The following is a 25,754-nucleotide window of genomic DNA, read 5'->3' on the forward strand; positions in this document are numbered from 1 at the left end:
TATTTGGGGTCCCGATGGAACTTTGATAGCAAAACACCGAAAGGTAAGTAATATATTCCTTTATGGCTTTGAATTTGAAAATATTGGGGTGAAGAAAGTGACTCTATCTAGGAATAATTTAGGAATATACATATGTACATACGTATACTATAACCAATTCTATAATTTACGGTTTATAAAATACGTTATGATACGGGAAACGCCCATTTTTGTTGTAATGTGTTTGTTGTTGTATAAATTTTTCACATACGAAAATACTTATTTTTTCTCCTTTTTAAACATTATTAAATGATAAGATTTTTTAATAAAAGAAAGTGATAAAAACGCTGTCAGTTATTAAATAAAAAATAATTAAAGTTTAGGAGTTGGTAACTTTGATATTAAATTACAAAAGTTGCAGCAATAGAATTAGCGACCACATTTTTATGTTATTAGGTACATCTATTCGACATCGACATTCCTAATAAGATTACTTTTCGAGAGAGTGATTCACTCAGTCCTGGTAACTCCCTAACGACGTTCGATGTGAAGGGCTGCAAAATAGGTATTGGCATTTGCTATGATATTAGATTCGAGGAAATGGCACGCATTTATCGGAACAAAGATACAGTAACTTAATCGATCAATACTTAACTAGCAAAAAATTAAATATCTTTCTTAAATATATTCTATATAAAATTAATATAATCTGTAACTCTGTATAAAAAGAAGCTTAATTTAAAAAACCAGTATATTTGCTGAAAATGAAACAAATAAAAGAATTAAAAGCACAATAAGAGGACTGTCCTCGCATATTCAGAAATGATGGAATGTGAACCGTGCAACTACGAAGTTAATTGGTATTCGGTGGCTTCATATTTCCTGCTTCTCCGGGTTAGGTTGCCAAATGCTGATATATCCAGCGGCATTCAATATGACCACTGGACCACTGCACTGGTCATTACTTCAGCGTTTCAGAGCGAATGATAATCAATTATACGTTGCCTGCATATCACCGGCTCGTGTTCCTTAAGCAAGTTACGTCGCATGGGGACATACACAGTTGACCAATCCCTGGGGAAAGATTCTTTACGATTTGGAAACTCAAGAGAATATGGCAGTCACCGATATCTGTAATTTACAGCTTAAAATTAAAAGCGAGAGATCCATGATGTAATTAATTTTTAGCCTCGTTAATTTATCGATTTAGCCATCTTCCTCTGTATTTGTTGAATTTATTAGTAAGCATTACTTATTACTTCGTATGTTTCTTTTTTTCTATCAGATCTAAAAGTTGTTGAGGAAGTAAGGGCTCAGATACCTACAGTTTCTCAGAGACGTACAGATTTGTACGACACTGTCTGTAAGAAGGAGTAACTCTACACTAAAACAGAAAATGTTTTTTTATAATATTTCTACTACCATATTCTTTTTTTGTGAATTATTACTAATTTCTTATCATTTGTACTAAATGAATGACTCAATTAAAAAAACCAAAACGTTATAAATAATAATCTGTATATCCTGTGTATCAACATGTAATTGGATATTATAATAATATAGGAATGCTATAATAATATAGGATAATAATATAGGAAAATAATAATATAGAAAAACACACATGCTTTTAAACACCTTTAATATCGATCACATAAATTGTTATAATTCACAATGATTACGCATACATAAAAGACCCCTTGATAGTAAAATTTACGATCAAAAGGCAATTACGTATCGTTTAACAACATTTAATTTATAACACCTTTTAAACATTTAGACAGATTAACACATAACACTTCTTATATATAAACATCAATTCGAAGTTATCAGCTTGGAGAAATTGGTCGATTAATACCTGTAGATTGTCTGTCTCGATGAAAGACTTAAAGAGAGCAAAAACATGATAATGCCGCTAATATAATATTCCTTCTTTCTTGTATCTGTCTGCCTCTCAGGTCGTTTTACTAATTACAATAAGTAATTTCGACTTCTTTGCGCTCTCTTTTAACGCATTCGAGACCGAAAGAAATTCATATCAGTCAGTAGGCAAGGGTATAATATACATATTTTATATATAACTTATGTTGTTACGCCGCCTAAAACATCTGCACGCCAGCCCGCGCGACCGGACAACAACCGACCTGCGTAACGTCACTTCGACCCTCAATAAACCTAAGGGCCCACCATAACTTTCACTTTCCTGTATTGTTTCGCCATGTGTCGTCAATCCGTTTGTCCTGAAGAATTTCTTCAGCCTAAAAGTATTTTCGACGCACATCTGGTTTTTTAGAGAGGTCCTTGGGTTTATTAGTCGCACTTAAAACACGGAGAAGGCGGGTATGCACCCATGAGGAAAATCCGAATAGCCCTGTAATAAAACAAGCTATGTTTTCTTACGCACACAGTCATCTATCCGCCACGATGGTAGGAGACTCCCTACTCATCCCTTCGAGCAGTAATGCAGGTCATGACCAATCGACACCTCGGTTCGTTACCCTCACTTTTCCTAACGAAATTGGGAACAACGAATCCGCGTTCTTTAGGCACAGGGGCACACCCACACCGAACTTTTCTTCCGTATTAAAAAAAGAGCGACAGTCAGTCTAAAAACTAACGCCTAACGCGGCAGTCTGCACATAGCGCGAGAGTCGCATACTTCCCGCAAATCTTTGTCGGTTCTCGGTGTGGTCGAACATACATCTTCTCTCCTAAATACATCATAGTGCTAAGTCCATTAATACACTAATTTCCAGTATAAGAGCCCTGCTCTAGCGCACATATCTATCGCATCGTCGTGCGACAGGTTGTTAACTATTTATTTCGGCATCAGTGTAGTCTAAGTGTTGGACATATATAATTTATAACTCTGTGAATCACAGGGTTATACAAACTCAATCACCCCTTATTATCTCAACGGAAATCAGGGGATCGATCAATTCGTGGTGTCGACTGCTACAGTCGTAACGGGGATTTACGACCCCCGTTGACGTCTCTCCTCGCGATTACGTCTCCCCGCAATTGGTCGAAATTACATATGTAGTAATGTATATATCATGTTAATTTCATATTTTCTTCAATATAGAATTATTATATATATATATATATATATATATATATATATATATATATATATATATATATGTCGGAGATGAAAGGAAAGCCGAAGCCCTTCCTTGGAAATTTTGGGAACATCCTCTAGTACCTTAGCCTAGATTTTATTATAGTTGTAATTGTTTAAGATTTGTAATAAGCGAGATTGGGTTCGAGGTGACAATCGGTCGCTGAACGTAGCCACGGTCACGGGATGGATGTTTTATCTAACGGAGGTCTGGAGTGGTTGTATGTGTTTTCCGAGAAATGTGGTTGTGGCGGCATGCGGCCTCGAGAGCGGGCCGAGCCACGTGTGATGTTGCCTCGGAGGTGCCGATGCAATGGGACATACATTGTATTTAGTAATCAAAACTCCAGGCGGAAACTGCCTAGCAACGGCGTTTGGAACTTTCTCGATGCTTCCAACGAGTGTGCCTAGCAACGGCGTTTGGAACCTTCTCGATGCTTCCAAACGAGTATAGAAAACAAAATGCAATCGTACAGGGAGAAAAATCTCCACGAGGCTGGCATTCTTGCGATTGCCTTGGAGAGTGATACATCGAGCGTTTTCGAGGATCGCATTTGCGTCTAAGTTAGTTTCGCTTAGTAAGGAGTTATCCCGGTGACCGTGGATTCGTTTGAACTCAAACATTGCTAATAGTATTATTTAATTTAATTATTCGTAGATCGTATTATTCATTAGGCTTAGTGTTTGTTAGACTTATTATTAGTTGTACTTATTATTTGTTAAGCTTAGTGATAGACCTGTATATACGTGTAAATAAAATCTCGGCTTTGTGAAACGATGGCTAGTCCACATGAAGAGTCGTCGCGCGCCCAAAATTCGAATCCTGATCCGACATATATATATATATATATATATATATATATATATATATATATAGTAACTTTCGAACCAATAAATCCCCGAACTAAGAACTGTCATATTTCGTCTCTATTTATCGAATATTGTTAGAAAATGCAAAAAAAAGAAGTTAAATAGAAAAAGTACTTGGAAACTTAAAAGAAAAAATCTCGAAAAATCTCTTAATACTTTTTACTGTCGTCTTGAGACGCACCATATGTTAAGCTTCTTCGTAGTTACAACTTTTACCGCAGATGTAACGAAGTGACAAATGCTTCGAATGGCGCGCGCGCGTCAACGCCTACACTTCAATTTTAAATAAATGTTTTTAAATAAATGTTTAAAATAATACATTAAATGTATTAACTTTGTTGCGCAGTTTCATTTAATTTCTTACGATATGGAGGGTTTAATTACGTTTAAGATATCTATTTGAATCTTTTAAATTCGAAGTTTTTTAAAAAATTACCTTAAACTTTATAAAATTAAATCGTTTTTCCACTTTGTTGTATCATAAAACAGTTACTTAAATTCAAACCTTACCGTCGTCTTAAAATATTCTATATTTTCCTCGTCTTAAAAAATCTCCCTACAGAAAGAATAAAGAAGAATAAATTCCCATACGTTAAATTTCGCGTGATTGATGGAATACATAACGATAACGAGAACTAACTAGCGACAACAAGCAACCATTAGTAAGGACAACTGGCGACTATAACTGTCGTCTCTATGATGTATGGTGACTAAGGAGAACAGCCAGCAACTACGGATTACATGTAACAACCAACTGCCCCACTTCTAAAAGGCAACTAACTTGCAAACCCTTTGATGGTTTCTGTAGCGTGATATACCCCTTGAACGTGGTTAAAGAATGTGGTCGCCGCTGGACGGCGTTTTGACAGCAGAGCGATCTCGCCAATTCAAAGCTTGACATTACTGTGGCGGCACAGGCCACGCAACTTTTCAACGGCTCCAGATACAAAGCGCGACGCCACCAAAGCGCAACACCGATGTGCCCAATCTGTCATCGATATCCTCACACTCTTTCCGCCGAATTCTCGGAAGAGCATACTCGTGCCAGCACAGGCGACACATCTTATGAATGCACGCGAGTGGGGATATCGATGGGCTACGAAGGGAAGGTCTGCGCGAAGAAAAACAAAAAGCAGAGTCAGTCTGGCTTGCGTCATTAGAAGTGTAACTCCTCGGTCCCTTTTCGATAGCAACGCGACGAACGACATCTCGGTGTCTATCGTTATTTGTTAGTTGTTACCTGTTGTCCGTTAAATGTTATTGTTGACCGTTAATTGTTAACTCTGATTGTTGATTAGTTCTAATAAACTGTTATTCGTTAAAAACACCAAGAGTAGTTCCTTACGCACCTATCACTATACCACCTCATTACAAACTACCGAGAATCATTAGGCTCGTTATCGAGCATCTAGCTTTCAGAAGATGCTTTATCATATGATATGACTTCACGATATTTTTATAGCAAGAAGAATGGCCAACCTCTAACAAAACAAATTTTTACTAAGTGCTGCATGTGAGCTGCAGGCCGGCCTACTAGGGAAATTTGACGAATGAATAAACTAAAATATATACGAATATATTCGTTATATCATAAAATGCCCGCGTTATGTTCTCTAACACCATAGAGGAAACTAAATTTATATATTAAAAAATTGGAATACCTGTTATAAGAGAGTTAATTAAATTCTAACCTATCGATGACTCCATAAAAACCTTTATTTCCTAAAAATGTATATCTTCCAAATTCTCCTTAGAAAGTATCATAGAGAAAATATGAAACCTGAAAAGTACATCACGCTGATGCCTCGATCAACCCTCGTGCTTCGCAGTCCATGTGTCCGAGCGATGAATTCCCTCCAAACAAGGAAAAAACCAAGGGAGGTCTTCTTCGAGGGACGTGAGAGGGTAAGGGAAGCAACGGGAACGATGATCACGCGATATACTGGCGGCGTACGTATAGAACGGCTGTTGCGAGAGAGTTCGCAAGAAACAAGAAGAAAAAAGGAATCGTAGGCCGACGCGACTATACGCTGTCGACGGACAAACAGCGACTGAGCCTAACTGAAACGAACTCTGTCGCAGTATGAGCATGGGCTACGTTCGCGGGTCGATCCAACACGTTCTGCGTCTCTCCTCGGCACCGGCGTCAAAACCACCCCCGACGAGCGCAACGCACTGGTGCACCTGCAATATTAACCACTGGTCTTTCCTTTTTCGCGCGATATTATATCAGCACCTATGATACCATTTCAAAGACCGCAATCAAAACATTAAATACCGCATTAAAGCCATACAATAATTCGCAATATTCATTCGTAAACGTTATTGTATATGTGCTTAATTAATCGTTATTATGTTTCGAATGATTTACTACCTCGTATTCCATAAGCAGATATATGGTTCATTTTCACCTCAAGTACGATATAATTTGTAACAAATATTTATAATTCACAATGTAAAATATTTATAATTCATTGGAAATATTTTTCTATCACGGTATAGTGGTCAAATTTCACATAAATCACAAACATATGGTAGTCAGAAGCTATACTCACGACATGACAAATCATGAAGATGTCATGAAAAATGGAGTCCGTCCATATATATTCAAACGCAACGAACAAGTTCGAACTTTTCGAGAACAAACGATTTGTTCGATAACATCTGTCGCGAGCTTCTCTTCCTTTAACGATAACAATTGACAACTAAAGCTCGAGAGGCTCGTAAGGATGAACAGCGACGAGTATCTAGAAGCTATGTACTCACCTGGGCAAGGAGACTCCAACACCAAGGACGTTGGAAGTTTCGAGAAGCGAAGATGGAAACTGAAGTAGCACGTCAGGTCAACTCCGGCGAAAACTGCTAAAGAAAGAAAAATCCAACTAATTTGTTTCCAACGATAAAATGAAATTAATTTGTTTCACAAATTATTAACTGGATATTATTCAAAAATTATTCAAAATTCGCTTGATTGATTCATGACCCGGGACATTTGGGTCATACCATTTTGGTAATGGACGAAAATGGCAGAAGGAAGAACGACTGTTTTTTTCATATTTCTCTTTCCCCGGGAAACGATGGAATGCCCGAGCACCTTGTTTCATTTCTTCTCGACATCAATTTCAATCTTTTTAAACGAAATATAATCTGAACGATGAAAAGTTCATTCAAATAATGCTCCGCGCCAGACACTCACGAAAATTAAGAAGAAACACGGAAAATTCGCGAATAAAACGGATTTCTTTGTCCCAGTGAGATAATAAACCTCGTTCACGTATTGGTTTTTAAAATCAATATATCCACCAATGTGCACTCGTTTAACAAGGGTGATGGAACGTGCCAAAAATCTCTCAAGAGGGTCTTGGCAACGGAAGAGTCGAAAACGTCACAATTATGAATGAAAAATTCGAATAGTTGCTGATTTTACAGTCGAAACCGATAAAGAACTCCAGATATTCCCCCAATTAATTTACAATAAATTCGCGAAAATGATCGATTGCTGACGTCATTGTATTCTAGAAAGATTGTAAAACGATAAGAATTTATTGAAAAAACTTATATTCGATGATAACACTTCTAATAAGAGTACTAAGAGGAGCGATTCTGTACTCACCTTCCTGCCTCGAAGTACCGAACGCAATTAACCGTCCGCCCAGGATGGAACCGTTCGGAACTTTTGTAAGTCACTGCACGGCCGCTGCTTATGGTGGAAATGTAATAGATATAAATACAGACGCGTGAGCGAACTAAAAACGCGATAGAGAAGTAGAGAGAGGATGTTCCGTCCTTGTCTAATGACGCGCACTTGTACAGGAAATATGTAACAGGGGTATACGAGCAGCGTCAGTGTCCACTAGTGTGCATGCCTGATTAAACAAGGACAGGAAGTATCTATACATGGTGTTCTCTTTCTATTTCCATGTTGCATCCATCTTACTATACAGTACACACACTCAGCTATTCTATCATTATATTTGTGCGTTGCTTATGTGTGAACCAAACATTTCCATGGCAACAAATCGTTTGTCTCTTGTTTGATGCTCGGTTTTCAACGGAGTTGAAAGAATTTTTTAAGAGAAACGTAATGGACGGGTTGTTTTTAAAGTAATAAACGGAAATTCTCGTATCCATTGAGAAACGATAGGCGATTTGAAAGTGTCACTATGAACGGTGATTTATCGATGCAAGGTAGTATGAATAAGATATTTTATAATCTGCGAAAAAAGGTAAGGAATATTCTAGATTTTAGATTTTAGAATTTCCACGTCACAGACGAGTGTGTTTTGTTATTTGATTTGTAATATTGCTGCAGTTCTCTTAATAGCTGTTCGTTTCATGCGATACTCGCACATAGTATCTATGACTTTTGCTTCTAACAATTTTTATAATTAGGCTGTATCAAATATTTTTAACGTTCGTGTTTCATGAAAAATCATGTGTAACTCGTTGAATTCGCAAATGTAACAAAAAATTACATGAAAAAACTTATATTATTGTAATGAAAAAATAATTATATTAGGAGGAGAGTCGTATTTCGGAACGTCATCGGAACATATTATACCTTGTATGTGATTATTTGGAACACAATGGGTGAGTATATTATAATTAAAATATATTCCTAGTTCCAATTCTCTTGAATAGTGTCAGTGACCAATCGAAATAGAAATCAGTGGACATCGTGGAAAGAGAAGGCGAAACCAAATTTGAAAATTCAACATCGGTAATTCAGTAGTTAAGAATAACTCAATCGATAATGTAGATTAACTAGTTATAAACAAATATATGAAATATAAATTCAAATTATTCTTATCCATCTAAAAATTGGAAATTAAAGAGCAGAAGACAAGAAATTATCTTCGAGGATTTATATAGTAAATACATTCTTTTGCCTGTATTACCTAGAGATAAAACAGTTGTTTGATGGTTATCTTATAGTGTTCAGTCATTGCGAAAAATATTTTTAATCGGTTAAAAACTATAATTAATTAAAAACTACATTTCTTTAGGTATATAGACATTAGCGATGTATTATTCCGGGAAGCTCGTCTATCTCCCGAACATCGGGTCTGCGACAACATCGATTTGGAAATTATCGTTGCAGAGTATGAAAATCATTACAAGATGAAATTTCAAAAATATCCCATATTGTGTAAGAAAATAACTGGAAGGGAAATGACAAGGGAAGTGACAAATGCAAGCAAAACGGAAGAATTTAAATTATTTAACGATATTAAACGGTATTCAACGTATTCAACGTATCGTATTCAACGTATCGTATTACAATATGATCCAGTGTTTGTAGAAGTATTGAGACAAAAGCCAAATCTATTAGTAAACAAGCGAGAAGTGAGCCTGTGAAAGAGACGAATCTACAGCAGAAGATAACTGATGACAATACGAATCATATTAATCTCGCAATGACAGTGACGTCAATATTCCCCAATGAGAGTGATGGACGTTCATCAGAAGAGCTATTTAACGTCCCAATGGAACAATCCATGCAATCGAAGATATTGAAATGCATTGAAAAGCTTTATTCAGATAATCAGGAATTACGAAAGATTGCTGAGGACATCTCATGCGTAAGTTATTTTCGATTAATATACGTATCGTAAACCTTTTAAACGATAAAATTCCCGTCGATAAACCGTCCAACGTATATCGACGATGACATGATTTCAGTAACGCTTCAAATATCAAATTACGTAACACTTACTTAATATAGAGAAGACGCCATTTTATCTTTGTATCTTCACAGGAGATCATAGTAAACAAATTAAATGTACATTGGGATGACGTTATAGGCCTAGAGGAATGTAAAACCGCTGTTAAGGAGGCCGTTGTGTATCCCCTTAAGTATCATATCTTTTTTGATAGCCCGTTTTCCCCCTGGAAAGGTATTTTGCTGTACGGCCCACCTGGTACAGGTAAGATACTCGTATTCTTTTCATTTCTGTACGTGTTTACAAGAAATATACAAAACAGGGAAAACGAAGTTAGCGAAGGCAGTCGCGACAGAATGCCATTGCACCTTTTTTTAACATAACTGCCAGCTCATTGGTCAGCAAATGGAGAGGCGATTCCGAGAAGTATATACGTGTAAGTTGCTTTGTCTATGTAAGTTTCTTTGTTCCTTTGTCTATGAAGGAGAGATTCTAGGTATAAAAAGATTTGATTTTATTTTTCGTCATTTACATATAAATAGAATAGTTGTTTGGAAAACGAAATGATATCATATTCGTGATGAGGCAATGAATTTAAGGAATTTCGAATATAATATTTAATGAATAATACATTTGTTAAACTGAACAGGTTTTATTTGAACTTGCCTATAGTCATTCGCCTACAATTATTTTTATCGACGAGATTGACTGGATCGCCACAAATAAAGGAGACTGTATATTGTCTGAACCTGCAAAGAGATTCAGATCAGAACTTCTTTCTAGATTGGATGGATTAGTGTCTAATGAGAATTCTAATGTAGTTCTTCTGGCTACAACTAATTCCCCTTGGTACGTATATCACGTTATTTCAATGTTTTCTAAGTAGAAAATATCGTAATATTTCTCCAAATTCCAAATATGTTATTGTGTTGTTTGAAGTATTCCTTCATTATTATTAGTATAATAGAACGATAATATTTATTGTAAATATGTTATTAGGGGCATTGATGCAGCTTTACTCAGGCGTCTCGAAAAGCAAATATAGGTATCATTACCCAATGAAGTTGCTCGACTTGGTATATTCAAATTATACCTTAGCAACCACTTATTAGAAAATACAGATATTGTAAACCACATAGTAAAATGTACTGAAAGATATTCTTGTGCAGATATAAAATTGCTTTGTAAGCAAGCGTGGCTACTAGAAATAAGCCCGATATGGAGGAGACTTGAAAAGAAAGAAACACCTGTTACCACTTTGAAATATGAATTAAAAAGTTATGAAATATTAGCAAAATTGTTTAAAAAAAGTCACCTACAGTTATGCAAATAGATAAATATGATACGTGGAACAAATAAATACGCAATCGTAAGGACAGATATTGAAAAATATAAATAAATGGATTATCGTTCGAGAAATCATTCGCATGTGTGTGCATGTGTGTATGCGCGCATGTGTGTGCGCGCATGTGTGTCATGTGTGTCATGTGTGTGCGTGTGTGTGCGCGCACGCGCTATAGGCTAAGTTTAAAATATTCGGTTGTATTATATCCTTGTATTATATATGTCGGAGATGAAAGGAAAACCGGAGCCTTCCCTTTGCAATTTTGAGGAAGCCTTCTAATGCTTTAGCCTAGATTTTATCATAACTGTAATTAAGCAATTGTCATTTGTAATTGTTTGACATTTGTGAAAGCAAAAGTGGGTTCGAGGTGACAACTGGTCGCCGAACGTAGCCACGGTCACGGGATAAACGTTTTGCCTGACGAAGGTGTGGATCGGTTGTATTGTTCTCCCTAGAAATCACATAGAATTGTACTTTAGAGATGTCGATATAATGGGACACACGTTGTATTAGGAATCAATCTCCAGACAGAAACTGCCTAGTAACGGCGTTTGAATCTTTCTCGATGTTTCCAAAGAGTATACAACAAACTTTTGACAGAAATTGCCTAGCAACAACGATTGGAACCTTCTCGATGTTTCCAGCGAGCATATAACAAACAAATGCAGTCGTATAGCGAAAAAGATTTTCATCAGATATTCATTCGTGTGATCGCCTTGGAAAGTGATACATCGAGCAATTTACCGAGTGTCTCAGCAATTGTATTTTGTGTTTAAAATTATTCTACACATAGTAAAGAGTTATCCCGTTGACCGTGGATTCGTTTGAACCCTGGAACATTGTTAATAGCGTTAATTAAATTCATTATTCGTGAAACCTATCAATCGTTAATCTCATTATACGTTAAATTCATTATTCGTAAGACATATTATTCGTTCCTCTTATTGTTCGTTAAACTTATTAATCTTTAATCTAATTATTAGTTAAACTTATCGTTTGTTAATCTTATTATTTATTAAACTCATTATTCATAATATTTTGTAAAATCTTGTTTATTCGCGTAAATATATTCTCTGTTTCGTAAAACAATGGCTAATTCAAACGAAGGATCATTACGCGCCTTAAATGCTAATGATAACCCGACATATATATGTGAGTGTATTTTATCAAAAATATGTTTTTTATGTTTTCTTATCTTAGTAATTATTTTTTAAAAAGTCTTAAAGTCTTATATGAAAATAAAGCTGTTCTTTATTTCAAATAATTGAAGTAAATAAATACAATGAGTTTTATATTTTATTATATCTTATATTATTGTTATATTGTTATTGAAAAAATTGATATAATCAACAGTTCTTCCTGTTCTCTTGATTGTTTCTTGCTTGTTTCAAACCATGATAATAACCTACAAAAGAAATAACATAGTCCATTGAAAATTTAATATACAATAAAATACTTATATGAAATAATTACCTGTGTAATATACCATATAACCACTAATATACCATGACATCAACATACTTGAAAGTGCGTCTGTATCATTATCTGGTAATCTAGTACATTTTATTAAAATTTCGTATTTTTTTTCCAAATAAAATATTAAACTTATTCCAAATTACTTATTAATATTAGAAGTATTCAGCATTCCATTAGAATTTTTAAATTGTACTTACTTGGCCATTAATTGTGGTGGTAAAGGAGGTGCATTATATCAGTCATCGAATTGAAAGATGGTCCCGGTATGAAGTGATGTTTATACGCATTTGCTTCTTCAGAGTCACAATCCATTTTTTCTACATTATATTTTTTCGAATTTACATTTGTAGAAAAATTAGTCTCACAAGTCTTATCGTTCTCTTCATTGAATTTCTCTTGCAAAGCTTTCTTTTGTTGTGCTATTTGACTTTGCAAACCTTCTGATTCTAAAAGAGAACTCAACTCGACTTTCTCTGTATTACCATAGCCTAAACACAAAGTAAAAGAAATTTTTGTCATTTAATAGAATTACTGAGTGCCATTCAGTTACTGTCCTTACAGGCAATGTATTAGAATTTCCCGTGCATAAATGTATATGTATAAATGTTTGCCTTGATATATGTAGTAATAATCACTCGTCTAATGAGGAGAATTATATTCCAAGCAGCTAATAATGAACAATAAGTAACATGCATGTTTATGGTTCATGACCCTATATCCCACGGGTCTCCCCATAGACATTGACAGGTACTCCTGCCCAGTTAAGGACCTGCTGAATGACACTGTGATAGACTATGCGAAAGCCTTTACTTCATATATATATGTATTTTTAGTACATTTCTTAATTGACATAACCATCATGCTAAAGGTATTACCTACAAATTTTACAACACACGTGCCATTGTTTTCGTAAATTTTTGATATTATAGCTTCATAAATTTCTCCATCCTCTGAGTATATTGCACGATAAGGTGCTCCTATGATCCATTTCTATAGAGAAAAGATGTGTATACAAATAAATATAAGTAAATAGCAAAATAAAATAATTTGCTTCTTAATCAATATATTTAATAATATTCTGTATCAAATTTGTAATATTCTATCAAAATCACAACCTTGTGTAATTTACTTGCGTGTTTAGGCTGCTTAAGATTTTGTAGGTTTTCTTTCGGTTGAGAATTTCCAACATCCATTCCCATTCGCTTGATAACTTCTTCTTTTGCTAAATTTATTGCTTTATCATATGCTTCTATTAATGCACTCTCATCCCAAACATTATCATTGGCTGTGTCTGTATCCTTTTGAGATAGCAAATTATACGTTATTAATATTGATACAAGTATTTTATTATCAAACTATTGCAAATTATCATATATGTCATTTTTCAAAAATTGACTAAAAGGTAGTGGATACTGTTAATTACTATTATGCTAAAATCTTGTACTAAAATAATGTTAAAACCATTACGTTTCCATTACCATACATACGTTTCCATTTCCTCGTATAAAAAGAACATTCATATCATCTGCCATTTTAAAATAACATCATTTAAATATTGAATTTGCTTCTGAAATATTAATTTGTCTCATTTCTTTAACTCTAACACATTGTAAACAATGATGACATTATGCCAACTATAATACTAAAAATCTATTCCCCATTCATTCGAAAGATTATTTTTTGAAGCAAGGTTAACATTGAATGTTCCCAAACTTCAATAACTGTATTTTACTTTCTTTACAATATCTAACAATATATTAGAATACTATAAAAAAATATTGTATGCACAAGAAACTGTTTATAGCGAAATAGCAAAAGAATTAATCACATATTATAACTAAAACGAGATTGTTAAGTAGATTATATTATACTGCATATGCGTTAGTGTTTCAGCTGGTAAATATAGTTTTTATATCTGAAGATAAATAAGATTTAATTCTATAAAATTGCATAATGAATTATACATCTATCTATTACTATTCGTATTTCCCCTTAGTTGTATGTTGTCAATAGCATCAATCACGAACATATAAATAAATATAGAAGAAACCGTTCGGAAATGGAAAGGGAAAAATGAACATGGAAGACAAGAAAGTTTTCTTCAGGTTTAGCGTATGCGTGATACGCTTTGAATGTCTCAGATAAAGATAAAGATACTCCGCTCATTTCTATTTGTTCCGCAGAACGAGAAATTTGTTGTCTTTCATATTGGTTTTTACGATTCAATTTTTGGGCAGTTTTCCCTAGTGAGTGTCGGTCCCTGTTTGATATAACCAGACCGTAATTTATACAGATATGTATTATAGATATATATTTGTAAAACTGAAATCAAATGAAATAAATGTTGCCTGAGGTTTTAAACGTTTAATAAAAACAATATTTCATTTGGAAAAAATGTAAGATATGTAAAATTACACATTGATCATTTTGCTGGTCTTGTATCATAAAACGTGTGGCCCGAAGAGCATGTCACGACCGGCATACTTCAAATCCGACGGACTGACGATAGAGATAAAGATGTGGCGGCACTCGGCGACAATGTATATCGCTGAACCATCATGAATGAACCATCAACATCCCAACGGTCCTTCCACCGAAGGTTCTAGAAGAAAGAGCACGTGGCAACGATTGCGGACGCCTAGCAAATGCATGGACGGTGGGGATGTGGAGGGATGACAAAAGAAAGTAATCGGATCCGATCGAAAGTAAAATCATAAGAGTCAGTCTTAGAAAGTCACGCCTAGAGTTCGGAAGTAGATTGTAAAGTGTATTGATGTTAGAAAAAAAATAAAGTTTTCTTTTTTTTATTTTTTACCTCAAATTCCTTTTTTATTTTGTTATTTTACGTGACAATACCATCGGCGCCTGGATGAACCTTGATAACTCGGCCCAGAGGCCAGTGCATGGAGGGAACGTTGTCCTCTCTGAGGATGACGATTGTGCCCTTTTGGATGCTGTGTCCACCCTTGCTCCATTTATTGCGATTGGTTAGCTCGTTCAAATACTCCTTATGCCAGCGGTTCCAAAAATGTTGTTTAAGCTGTTGGATATGCTACCATTTGGAGAGTCGGTTCGATCGAATGTCCCTGAAATCTCGATCATGTAAGCGCATTAATGAATCGCCAATGAGGAAATGTCCGGGAGTGAGGGCTAGGAGATCATTTGGATCGGTGGAGATAGGAGTTAGCGGGCGTGAATTGAGGACTGCTTCTATTTCTATGATAAGAGTATTACGGTGTTAAGCTCATATGTTTCTGTTTCTCCACTCGCGCTGCGCCATAATATCCTTTGATATTTCCGATCCTCTGGTCGTACGAGGAATTGCCGATACATTTTCTCGATGTCGCCAGTGAGTACGTACTGATGAGCGCGGAATCTGTGGCGGATCGGTATCAACAGGACGCCGACAGGTCGAGACATCAACGCGGTGCAACACCTCCCGCGCGATCCGCGGGTACCAACCGCCAACACTAGAGGGCTACGACGACAACGAGTCTGTCTGTCTAACTCGCTAGCGGTCGAATATACGAGCGATTGATATAAATACCGCACCTAGCGAGACTCCCTCTACGTTTAAGGCAGGGACTACCGGGCATAGCCTTACTGACGAGTCCACCGGTAGTCCCGGGACGAAACGCACAACTCTCCCTCTCTTTTCATCCGTCACAAATCTAATTAATATACAAAATAAATTGTGAATTGAGTCGAGAATATAGGATTTCCCCATTTTCATGATTATCGTGATTTTTGTATAAATATATTTTTTAACATACTAATAATTAGGTACTTATAAATTAGTATTATCAATTATTTTGCATTTATAATTCCGCCTCTAGTATAAGTGTTAATTGAAAACTAACTTTATGTTTCAAAAAGTACTAGCAAAGTCGTTGAGTAACAAGCCACTGATGCTAACACAAATAGCATTGTCGTAATTAAATATTTCTAAATATTCATTTTTCATTTTGAACCTGTAGAAACAATTTATTATATATACTATTAGCTAAGCTATATACTATTGACTGACAAACATTTCAATTTAATTTATGGTTGGAACAAAAGACAGTTATTTTTCATTAATTGAAATATTGCAATGCAGAGTACTTTCCAAAATACGTCGAGAGTATTCCTGATGGTGAAACGAGCGTTGCTTCATCGAACGCAGCTAAAGAAAACAACATCTATGTAGTTGGTGGTACGATGCCTGAAATAGAGGGCGATAAATTGTACAATACCTGTACTATTTGGGGTCCCTTTGGGGGGGAACTTTGATAGCAAAACACCGAAAGATAAGTAATATATTCCTTTATGGCTTTGAATTTGAAAATATTGGGGTGAAGAAAGTGACTCTATCTAGGAATAATTTAGGAATATACATATGTACATACGTATACTATAACCAATTCTATAATTTACGGTTTATAAAATACGTTATGATACGGGAAACGCCCATTTTTGTTGTAATGTGTTTGTTGTTGTATAAATTTTTCACATACTTAAAATATTATTATACTTATTTTTTCTCCTTTTTAAACATTATTAAATGATAAGATTTTTTAATAAAAGAAAGTGATAAAAACGCTGTCAGTTATTAAATAAAAAATAATTAAAGTTTAGGAGTTGGTAACTTTGATATTAAATTACAAAAGTTGCAGCAATAGAATTAGCGACCACATTTTTATGTTATTAGGTACATCTATTCGACATCGACATTCCTAATAAGATTACTTTTCGAGAGAGTGATTCACTCAGTCCTGGTAACTCCCTAACGACGTTCGATGTGAAGGGCTGCAAAATAGGTATTGGCATTTGCTATGATATTAGATTCGAGGAAATGGCACGCATTTATCGGAACAAAGATACAGTAACTTAATCGATCAATACTTAACTAGCAAAAAATTAAATATCTTTCTTAAATATATTCTATATAAAATTAATATAATCTGTAACTCTGTATAAAAAGAAGCTTAATTTAAAAAACCAGTATATTTGCTGAAAATGAAACAAATAAAAGAATTAAAAGCACAATAAGAGGACTGTCCTCGCATATTCAGAAATGATGGAATGTGAACCGTGCAACTACGAAGTTAATTGGTATTCGGTGGCTTCATATTTCCTGCTTCTCCGGGTTAGGTTGCCAAATGCTGATATATCCAGCGGCATTCAATATGACCACTGGACCACTGCACTGGTCATTACTTCAGCGTTTCAGAGCGAATGATAATCAATTATACGTTGCCTGCATATCACCGGCTCGTGTTCCTTAAGCAAGTTACGTCGCATGGGGACATACACAGTTGACCAATCCCTGGGGAAAGATTCTTTACGATTTGGAAACTCAAGAGAATATGGCAGTCACCGATATCAAAAAAAAAAAAAAAAACTGGCGAACCGTGTGTTACCACAACGAGACACGCGATGCTATTTGTCGCTTTAAATTGTGCCGCAACTCGTTTTTGAGATCTTTGCCTGGGGCGCGTTAAAATATGCTGAAAATATATTTCTGGCTTTTCTGGATTTTAACTGAAATATTACAAATAACGTTGTAAAACATATGTACTTATGACTTACAGAGTAATTGAGTGTACAAAATATATAGTATACAAAATAGCCAGCGATTTAGGGCTTTAAAAGATCAAAAGGAAAGAAAAGAAAAGAAAAGAAGAAAGATAATATGTTGTGGCAGTCTAAGTCGATCTAAGAAAATAGATAAAGGGAGGGAGGGGCAAAGCTAGTTAATCTGGAAAGAATCCAAGCGTCAATTTCAAGCATTTACAGAGAATCAAGCGGGCTGGTTAAAGTCGTGAGTTGAGCAATTATCCCGCGTTAGGTTCAATCAGGTTAGTCCCACGCGAAATTGATCCAACCATGCGAAAACGAGTGTATTCTGATTTCTGTCGCAGATACTTCTGGCTAGTGCAGTACCTACACGGTGGTTGTTGAAATAGCCGCTTCTCATCTACTTTCCGCAGCGCGGACATCATCCTTTGATCCCTTACGACTAACGAAGTTTTCAAAGATGTACGGCAGTTTGAGATTCTACTTGAAAATGATCATCATTGCGGTCTGTGTGCCGTCTGCTCTTCTTTTTGTTCTTCCGTTAAAGACTGGTAAGTTGATACTGATTAATTATGCGATCGAAACCCTATATAATTGCTATAAAAATTCCGCTAATATAATATTCCTTCTTTCTTGTATCTGTCTGCCACTCAGGTCGTTTTACTAATTACAATAAGTAATTTCGACTTCTTTGCGCTCTCTTTTAACGCATTCGAGACCGAAAGAAATTCATATCAGTCAGTAGGCAAGGGTATAATATACATATTTTATATATAACTTATGTAGTAATGTATGTATCATGTTAATTTCATATTTTTTTCAATATAGAATTATTATATATGTCGGGTTTACATTAGAATTAGGGTTAGGGGCGTGAAACGAATCTTCGTTTGGGTTACACGTTGTCGTTATGCAATAGAGAAGATATTGACTAGTGCAAATACGATTATTACAAAACCGGACAAGTAACCGTGGTAGTTAGGTACTCGAGAAACTAATGACAATGATCCTAGGTTCAATAACGAATCCGCGGTCGACGGGATGATAGATGAACGTACTCACAAAATCAAAGTCGGACGCGTAATATTCACTGATCGTAAAGAGTTACACCTTTCATCAATGAGATCGCGAGCGAGAATGCCTTTCCCGTCCCGATGATGCCACAGAGGAAAACTATAATGGGGTGTGTCTAAGGATACGAGATCATCGGGTTCGTCGAGAAAAGCCTTTGTTCAGAAAGTAAGGGAAATTGGCGTTGCTGCTAATTGGTCAATCTCCATATCGGTGGTTAGAATGATAGCCGCCCTTGAGGGAAAGTTGCTAGTGGGAGACGCCGCTCGTTGAAAAATATGTCTCCCCTATCTTCCCGTAGTTGGGACAAAGACTGTTTGTCTGTTTGAAGGACTTTAGTTAACTAAACCTTAAGATTTATAACGGGCCCTCGGGCTAGCCGAACATGTACTGCGGAGACGCATCGACATCTGGCAATCATCTTACTCGAAGAATAGGGTCTGCGTGTGGCGAGCCACGGGACAGAAACCGTTGGAATGTTTACTGTCGCGTGTCGCCACGAATATTTCTTTTAAGGAGAGCTATAGAATTACTCCATACCTTTGTTAAACAAAGCGTTCATCCCGTAACCGCGGCTACGTTCGGCGACTGACTGTGGCCTCGAGCCCAAGCTCATTATCACAACTCTCGAACAATTACAATCGGATTGAATAACTACAATTGTTCCATTACAGACTCCGGTGTTCTTTCATCTCCGACATATGTATATTTTTTACATTTGTAGTTGCGCACAGATTTTATTAAAGAAAAGTGTTAACAATGTGTTTTCATGATTTATTTCTCGCGACTGACTTCCATTAATCCCTAATATTCCTGTCGCCATACGCGTGTAAATCTAACATGGCTGCTCATAAATGTCATCAGCAAAGTTATAGTGACGGGTCTTTAATTTTGTTTAATATCGAAGTAATTTTCCGTCTGCCGCTCGTTTTTCCTTATTCTACCGCAATTAGAACATTTATTTATTAATATTGCTTTAAAGTGACAAAAGTAATGTTCGTGTGAATATACGTATATATATATATATATATATATATATATATATATATTTATGTTGTGTGTTATTTTAATATGGCTAATGTTTTGTAATTCTTCGATTGCGTTATTTATTGTTTTGAGTAGTTTATTTTATAGAGTATTCGATAATATAAATCTATATATATATATATATATACGTATTCATATGCATATTTCTCTTGGCAGTGTAGTATTCATACGAAATGAAATGTCAATTATTTATTTATCCTTTACCGGAATGTAGGCTAGTTTTAAGTATGTATCTTAGATTATCGGTTTGATAGAATTCGCACACATATATATATTTCTGACAATGTAACCTTCATTTCTTTAATAATACAATATTGTATGTTTTATGTATTCGTTAAACTATTAGTTTTTGACTTCATGTATACTTATATTTCATAAATTGATAATATTGTATTTATTGCATAGTATTGGAAGCACTGTCTCTAATATTTACTAGGTTATTACATGTTCGGCATATATGTTTATACTTATATGTAACTCTCCAAATTGATTGATTGAAATATATTTATATATATATATATATATATTCCTGGCGTTTCAATTATTTTCCCCTTTTGTAGTTATTCTTATTTCCTGGTTTATTTAGAATTGTGTGTATATGTATTTTGTTTATTGGTTGGATCCGTTAATCGCCCTCGTTTTGTTAATCCTTCCTTTCGTTTCGTAGTGCCGTGTGTTCCTTTGTGCATTCAAATCCTTATTCGCGTGTTTTGTATAGAATGGTTTTCTTGTTCTTGTTACGACGCGTGCGGAGCGCGGGACGTGACATCCCCGCCCTTGAAGTTCAAATTTCCAAAGGAAATTTGACTGATGGTATCTCTGAGTTCGCTCAAGGCGGACGTAGATGTCGTTGGTAGTTGAGTGACTACCGGTGTTATCGATATCCCTTGAGGTTGTGCTGTTTGATCATCGATATTTCGTCTTCTTTTGAGGTATAGTAGCGGGTGGGTGACTGAGCCGCATATTGCTCCTTATAGGGCGATTCCGCATTCGTAAGTTTCACGTAACTGGTATCCGTGTGCGGCTATATATATTATTGTCTTGATTAGTTTAAATATTGCGAGTATTCCAAATATTGCTGCACTGACAGTTCCAAATTCCATAAAACCAGTCCATAAGCTTGATACGGTATTTTTCGCTATTGTCGTTAATGTGTTTTGTCCATCATTCCCAGGATGTTTACTGTTCCAGGGACGATTGTTTTTCCTGTTGCTCCTCTGGCCAATGCGTTCAAGACTGCAGATTTTCTGCCGGGAACATGACGTGGTCCCGTAGTGCATCGAGGTCTTTTGGGTATACATTCCGCTCGTGGCCAACGACGATGGTGCTGAATATCGCCACGTTTGGCGCACGTCCGGGCGGAGTTCCTGTGGTGCGATTCCTTTGCCAAACGGGTAGTTCCGAGTAGCATTTTGTTGTATGTCGTACCTTTACTTGTACCGGAATGCATTTGACTATATGGACCGCTTCCCCTGCGATCAATGTTGAGAAATGTTAAGTTGGTATGATCGCTGCTTACTACAAGCTAAGTTGGTACGACTTCTAACGACGCTCTTTTGTCTTAGAAGTCGACCACGTTGTTCTATTGACTTAGAGATTCCTGTGTGGTAAGACGTGTTATAAGACTGAAATATATTGGAGAATACGAATCTAAGTGAATCGTTATAAACCCAAAACCATATTAAATAACAGGTTATGGGCCCAGAGCAGTAAACTGCGGGGAAAAACGGTATTATTTTTTTGAGTTTTTTGTGTTTTCTAAGACAATCCGAGAAGAGACCACGCCATGGCCGATCACGACAAAGTAAGTGATGTGGACAGCGATATGAAGCCGGTCCTAAGAAAGGGGAATTACGAGTATTGGAAGATAATGACGGAAGCCTCGCTAATTTTCCTGGGTTGCTGGGAGGCAATAGAACCAGGATTTACGGAAGCGCAAAGGCTGGACCCAGAATGCATGAGGAAGGATAACATGGCACGTGCATATCTTTTCCGACATATTCGCCCCGAATATATCGGAGAAATTAAATCCTTGAAGACAGCGAGAGATTGTTGGAAGGCGCTAGAGGACGTCCATGGAAGGTCCACGTCGATGGACACTGTCCTATGCATACGGGAACTGGGTACCATAGAAAAAACCCCGATATGGACGTCGCAAAATACTGCGGAAAGATATACGATCTGTGCGAAAAAATTTCCAACGCAGGTTTAAGAACCGAAGACCACATGATGGCGTGTTTCATCTTAGCCGGCCTCGTGGCGGACCCAAACTACACGACATATCTTAGGACGGTAAGACTCGATAAGAATCTAACCTCGAGGGTCGTGAAATCCGATCTCCTACTTGAGGAAAGGAGAATGGAAGCGGCCATGGGTCCCTCCGAGAAGAACAGTGCAATGGCGGCTTGCAAACAATCGAAGACCAAGCCCCAACAAAATCAAGATGGCGCTAAGAAAAAGCACAAAAACCCAAAGGGTAAAAAATGCTATAAATGTGGAAAACGAGGCCACATATCGTACAACTGCCATGAGGGAAAAGAAGACAAGGAAGAGAAAGACCCAGAAAACAAAGTGGAGAAAGGATCGGAAGATAAACCGAGATCCAAGGGACTTATCTCCACACTGGCTTTATCATCTATCAACCACGTGGAAAGGGACAGGATCAGCTATCTTGACTCGGGAGCCTCAAACCATATGACCCCGGATAGGTATCGGTTCGTGGACTTCGTGCCTGCGACTGGACAGATCCGGATTGGTAAGGGGTACCTGGAAGTCAAGGGAAAAGGCACGATCGTCGTGAAGATGACCAAAGCCTGTGGCGGGTGGAGTCTATCCTTGTCGAACGCCCTGTGGGTGCCTGAATTAGATGTAAATCTAATCTCGATCACTCAATTGGCATGGGGATGTGGTATTTAACTCAAAGGTAGGAGACAACGTGTACTACCTAGAGACAATACCACCTGAGAGGCATGTAGCAAACGTTTCCATGGAGAACGATCAAGAAGAACCTGGAAATGATGACGACCACGCCGAGGTTATTGAAGCTAAGGCGTACAAAGGTATCGTGTCATGGCATGAGAGGTTAGGTCATCTACATGGGGATGCGATGAGAAAGATCCCTGTGAGGAACGTGAAGGAGGGCTCTAGGATACATGAGGAACCATGCGGGGTCTGCGTGACAGGGAAAATGACAAAAGTACCATTTCCGAAGACAGCCCACCACATGTGTCAACGTCCTTTAGAAATAGTTCACAGCGATATTAGTGGCAGAACGCAATGCAAGTCGCTGGGCGGAGGTAATTATTTCGTAACGTTCATAGATGATTTTTCTCGTTTCATGCACGTCAGAATCATCAGTAGGAAGAAAGAAGTACTCAAGTGCTTCAAGGAGTACCAGGCGGAGGTGGAGGCTTTACACCAATCCAAGATAAGTGCCCTTCAAACAGATAACGGGGGTGAGTACACAGGAGAAAACTTCGAGAACTACCTGAAGGAGAAAGGCATCTTACACAGGAAAACTGTTCCTAGAAACCCTGAACAAAATGGGGTCTCCGAACGAGCGAACAGAACCCTGGTCGAGATGTCCAGATGTTTACTCATCCAATCTGGACTCCCTGACTATCTGTGGGGGGAGGCTGTGAACACGGCATGCCACATAAGAAACCTATGCCCATCCGCTGCCATCGGAGACAAGATCCCACTGGAATTATGGAAGGGTAAGGGATGTGACCTCCAAGGGGAGATAAACAGACTGAGAGTGTTTGGATGCAGAGTCTGGTATCTAAAGAGTCCAAGCGGAGGAAAATTCGAGAGCAGAGCGGATGAGGGGATATTTGTGGGATATGACAGACAGGTCAAAGGTTATAGAATTTACCTACCGAAGATCCAAAAGGTGATAATATCCTGTCATGTCAGGTTCGAGGAGAACACGTTTCCCTACAAGAGCGCTAAGGCGGAAACGAACCATATAAAGGATAAGTCCTCGGAATGGATATGGGATGTAGAAGCCTTTGAACATAGGGGAGAAGCCGGTCAAACTGACGTCGAGACACAGAGTGACGGAGAAAACGACGAAGGGGAAACCGACTACTTTATGGACAGTTTAACGTGTGAGGACAATCCAGTGAATACTGTGAGTGTACCGTTTGTGCCGAGGAGGTCGGCAAGACTACACAAACCAAGAATATGTGATTGTTGTGCTCACACTGCGACTATTCGTAAAGCTCAAAACGTGTGTGTACCTGTGAATGTGTATGAAGCCCTGAGGGGGCCAGACGCTCAAAAATGGACTGATGCAATAAGGAAGGAACTAGACAATCTAAAAAGTAAAGATGTGTGGGACATTGTGCAAAGACCCTTAAATAAAAACGTTATAGACTGTAAGTGGGTGCTTGTGATAAAGAGAGACCCTGATAGGTATAAGGCTAGGCTAGTAGCTCGGGTATTCTGGCAGAGGCCTGGAGTAGATTATTCAGAAACCTTTAATCCAATAGTAAAACGCAGAACTCTAAGAATTCTGCTTGCTCTATGTGCGGAAAATGAGTGGGTTTACGAGCACATCGATGTGGAATGTGCGTATCTCAACAACCCTCTGGATGAGGATATATACATGGAGCAACCAGAACTCTTTAGAGTTCCAGGTAAAGACAGAACTAAATTTGTGTGTAAGCTCAAAAAGAGCCTGTATGGACTGAAGCAAGCTGGAAGAATGTGGTTTAGACACATCAATAGCATTTTAAGAGGTTGGAGTCTGAACCCATGCGTGAGTGGTCCATGCGTGTATGTGGATGCGTCTAAAAAATTTATTGTAGCTGTGTATGTGGACGACATCCTTGTGTTTGGGACGAATGAGTGGATTGAGATATTCAAAACTAGGATTAAGGACAAATTAGATGTTAGAATGCTAGGTGTAGACACTCAATTTCTGTCCATCCACCTGAGTAAGCCAAACAGCACCACTGTAGTATTCGATCAATCTGTACAGATAGGTCAAATGCTGGATCTGTTTGACATTACTCGTGAGGTTGGGGTGGTGGGAGTGTCGACACCGCTAGCTAGAGAATGTGAGGCTGGTTTTGATATTGAACGTGATGAGCCTTTCGACAGTAAATTATATGAACAAGCTGTGGGGCACATAATGTATGTAGCTACTGTAAGTCGTCCTGATGTTGCGTGTGCAATAGGGAAACTAAGCCAAAGATGCGCGAATCCGACTGTATCCGATTGGAAAGCAGTGAAGCGGGTATTCAGATATTTACTAAAGACCAAAGACTTGAAGTTAGTATACCAAAGGACCGGGCAACCTCTGAAGGTGTTTTGCGACTCGGATTTTGCGGGTTGTACGGTAGACAGGAAATCCAGGAGCGGGTATGTGTTCATACTCGCTGGTGGTGCGATATCCTGGCTATCCAAAAAACAACCGATTATAGCTCAATCGACGTGCGAAGCGGAATTTGTGGCAATGCAGGAAGCAGCAAGGGAAACAGTGTGGATTTCTTTACTGTTAAAGGAATTGGGTCAACTGTCATATTGCCCTCGCCCCTGCAAGATATTCTGCGATAATATCGGAGCTATTTCATGGTCAAAGGACGAGATAGTTGCTGAGAGTTCTAAGCACGTCCAAGTG

The 25,754-nt window shown here is 37.3% G+C and overlaps 1 protein-coding gene, 1 long non-coding RNA gene and 1 pseudogene across 2 annotated transcripts in view; 2 read left to right on the forward strand and 1 right to left on the reverse strand.

The window, feature by feature from the left end:
• Positions 1-5,292, forward strand: part of LOC143304819 (omega-amidase NIT2-like) — a 66,536-nt gene extending 61,244 nt beyond the window's left edge. The window contains exon 3 of the mRNA XM_076627305.1: positions 436-5,292. Coding sequence (XP_076483420.1) covers positions 436-618 — 183 coding nt within the window. The 3' untranslated portion in view covers positions 619-5,292. The remainder of the gene's footprint in view (positions 1-435) is intronic.
• A 2,688-nt stretch (positions 5,293-7,980) lies between these two features.
• Positions 7,981-12,274, forward strand: LOC143304815 (katanin p60 ATPase-containing subunit A-like 2; annotated as a pseudogene).
• A 16-nt stretch (positions 12,275-12,290) lies between these two features.
• On the reverse strand, positions 12,291-12,679 carry LOC143304817 (uncharacterized). Its single transcript, XR_013061447.1, has 3 exons — positions 12,649-12,679; positions 12,449-12,528; positions 12,291-12,380 (listed from the first exon to the last, which is right to left on the reverse strand). It is a non-coding gene; the product is annotated as an uncharacterized LOC143304817 (long non-coding RNA).
• Between the last annotated feature and the right edge of the window lie 13,075 nt (positions 12,680-25,754).

Source organism: Bombus vancouverensis, unplaced genomic scaffold (genome assembly GCF_051014615.1).
Source record: "Bombus vancouverensis nearcticus unplaced genomic scaffold, iyBomVanc1_principal scaffold0056, whole genome shotgun sequence".
Classification (NCBI taxonomy): Eukaryota; Metazoa; Arthropoda; class Insecta; order Hymenoptera; family Apidae; genus Bombus; species Bombus vancouverensis.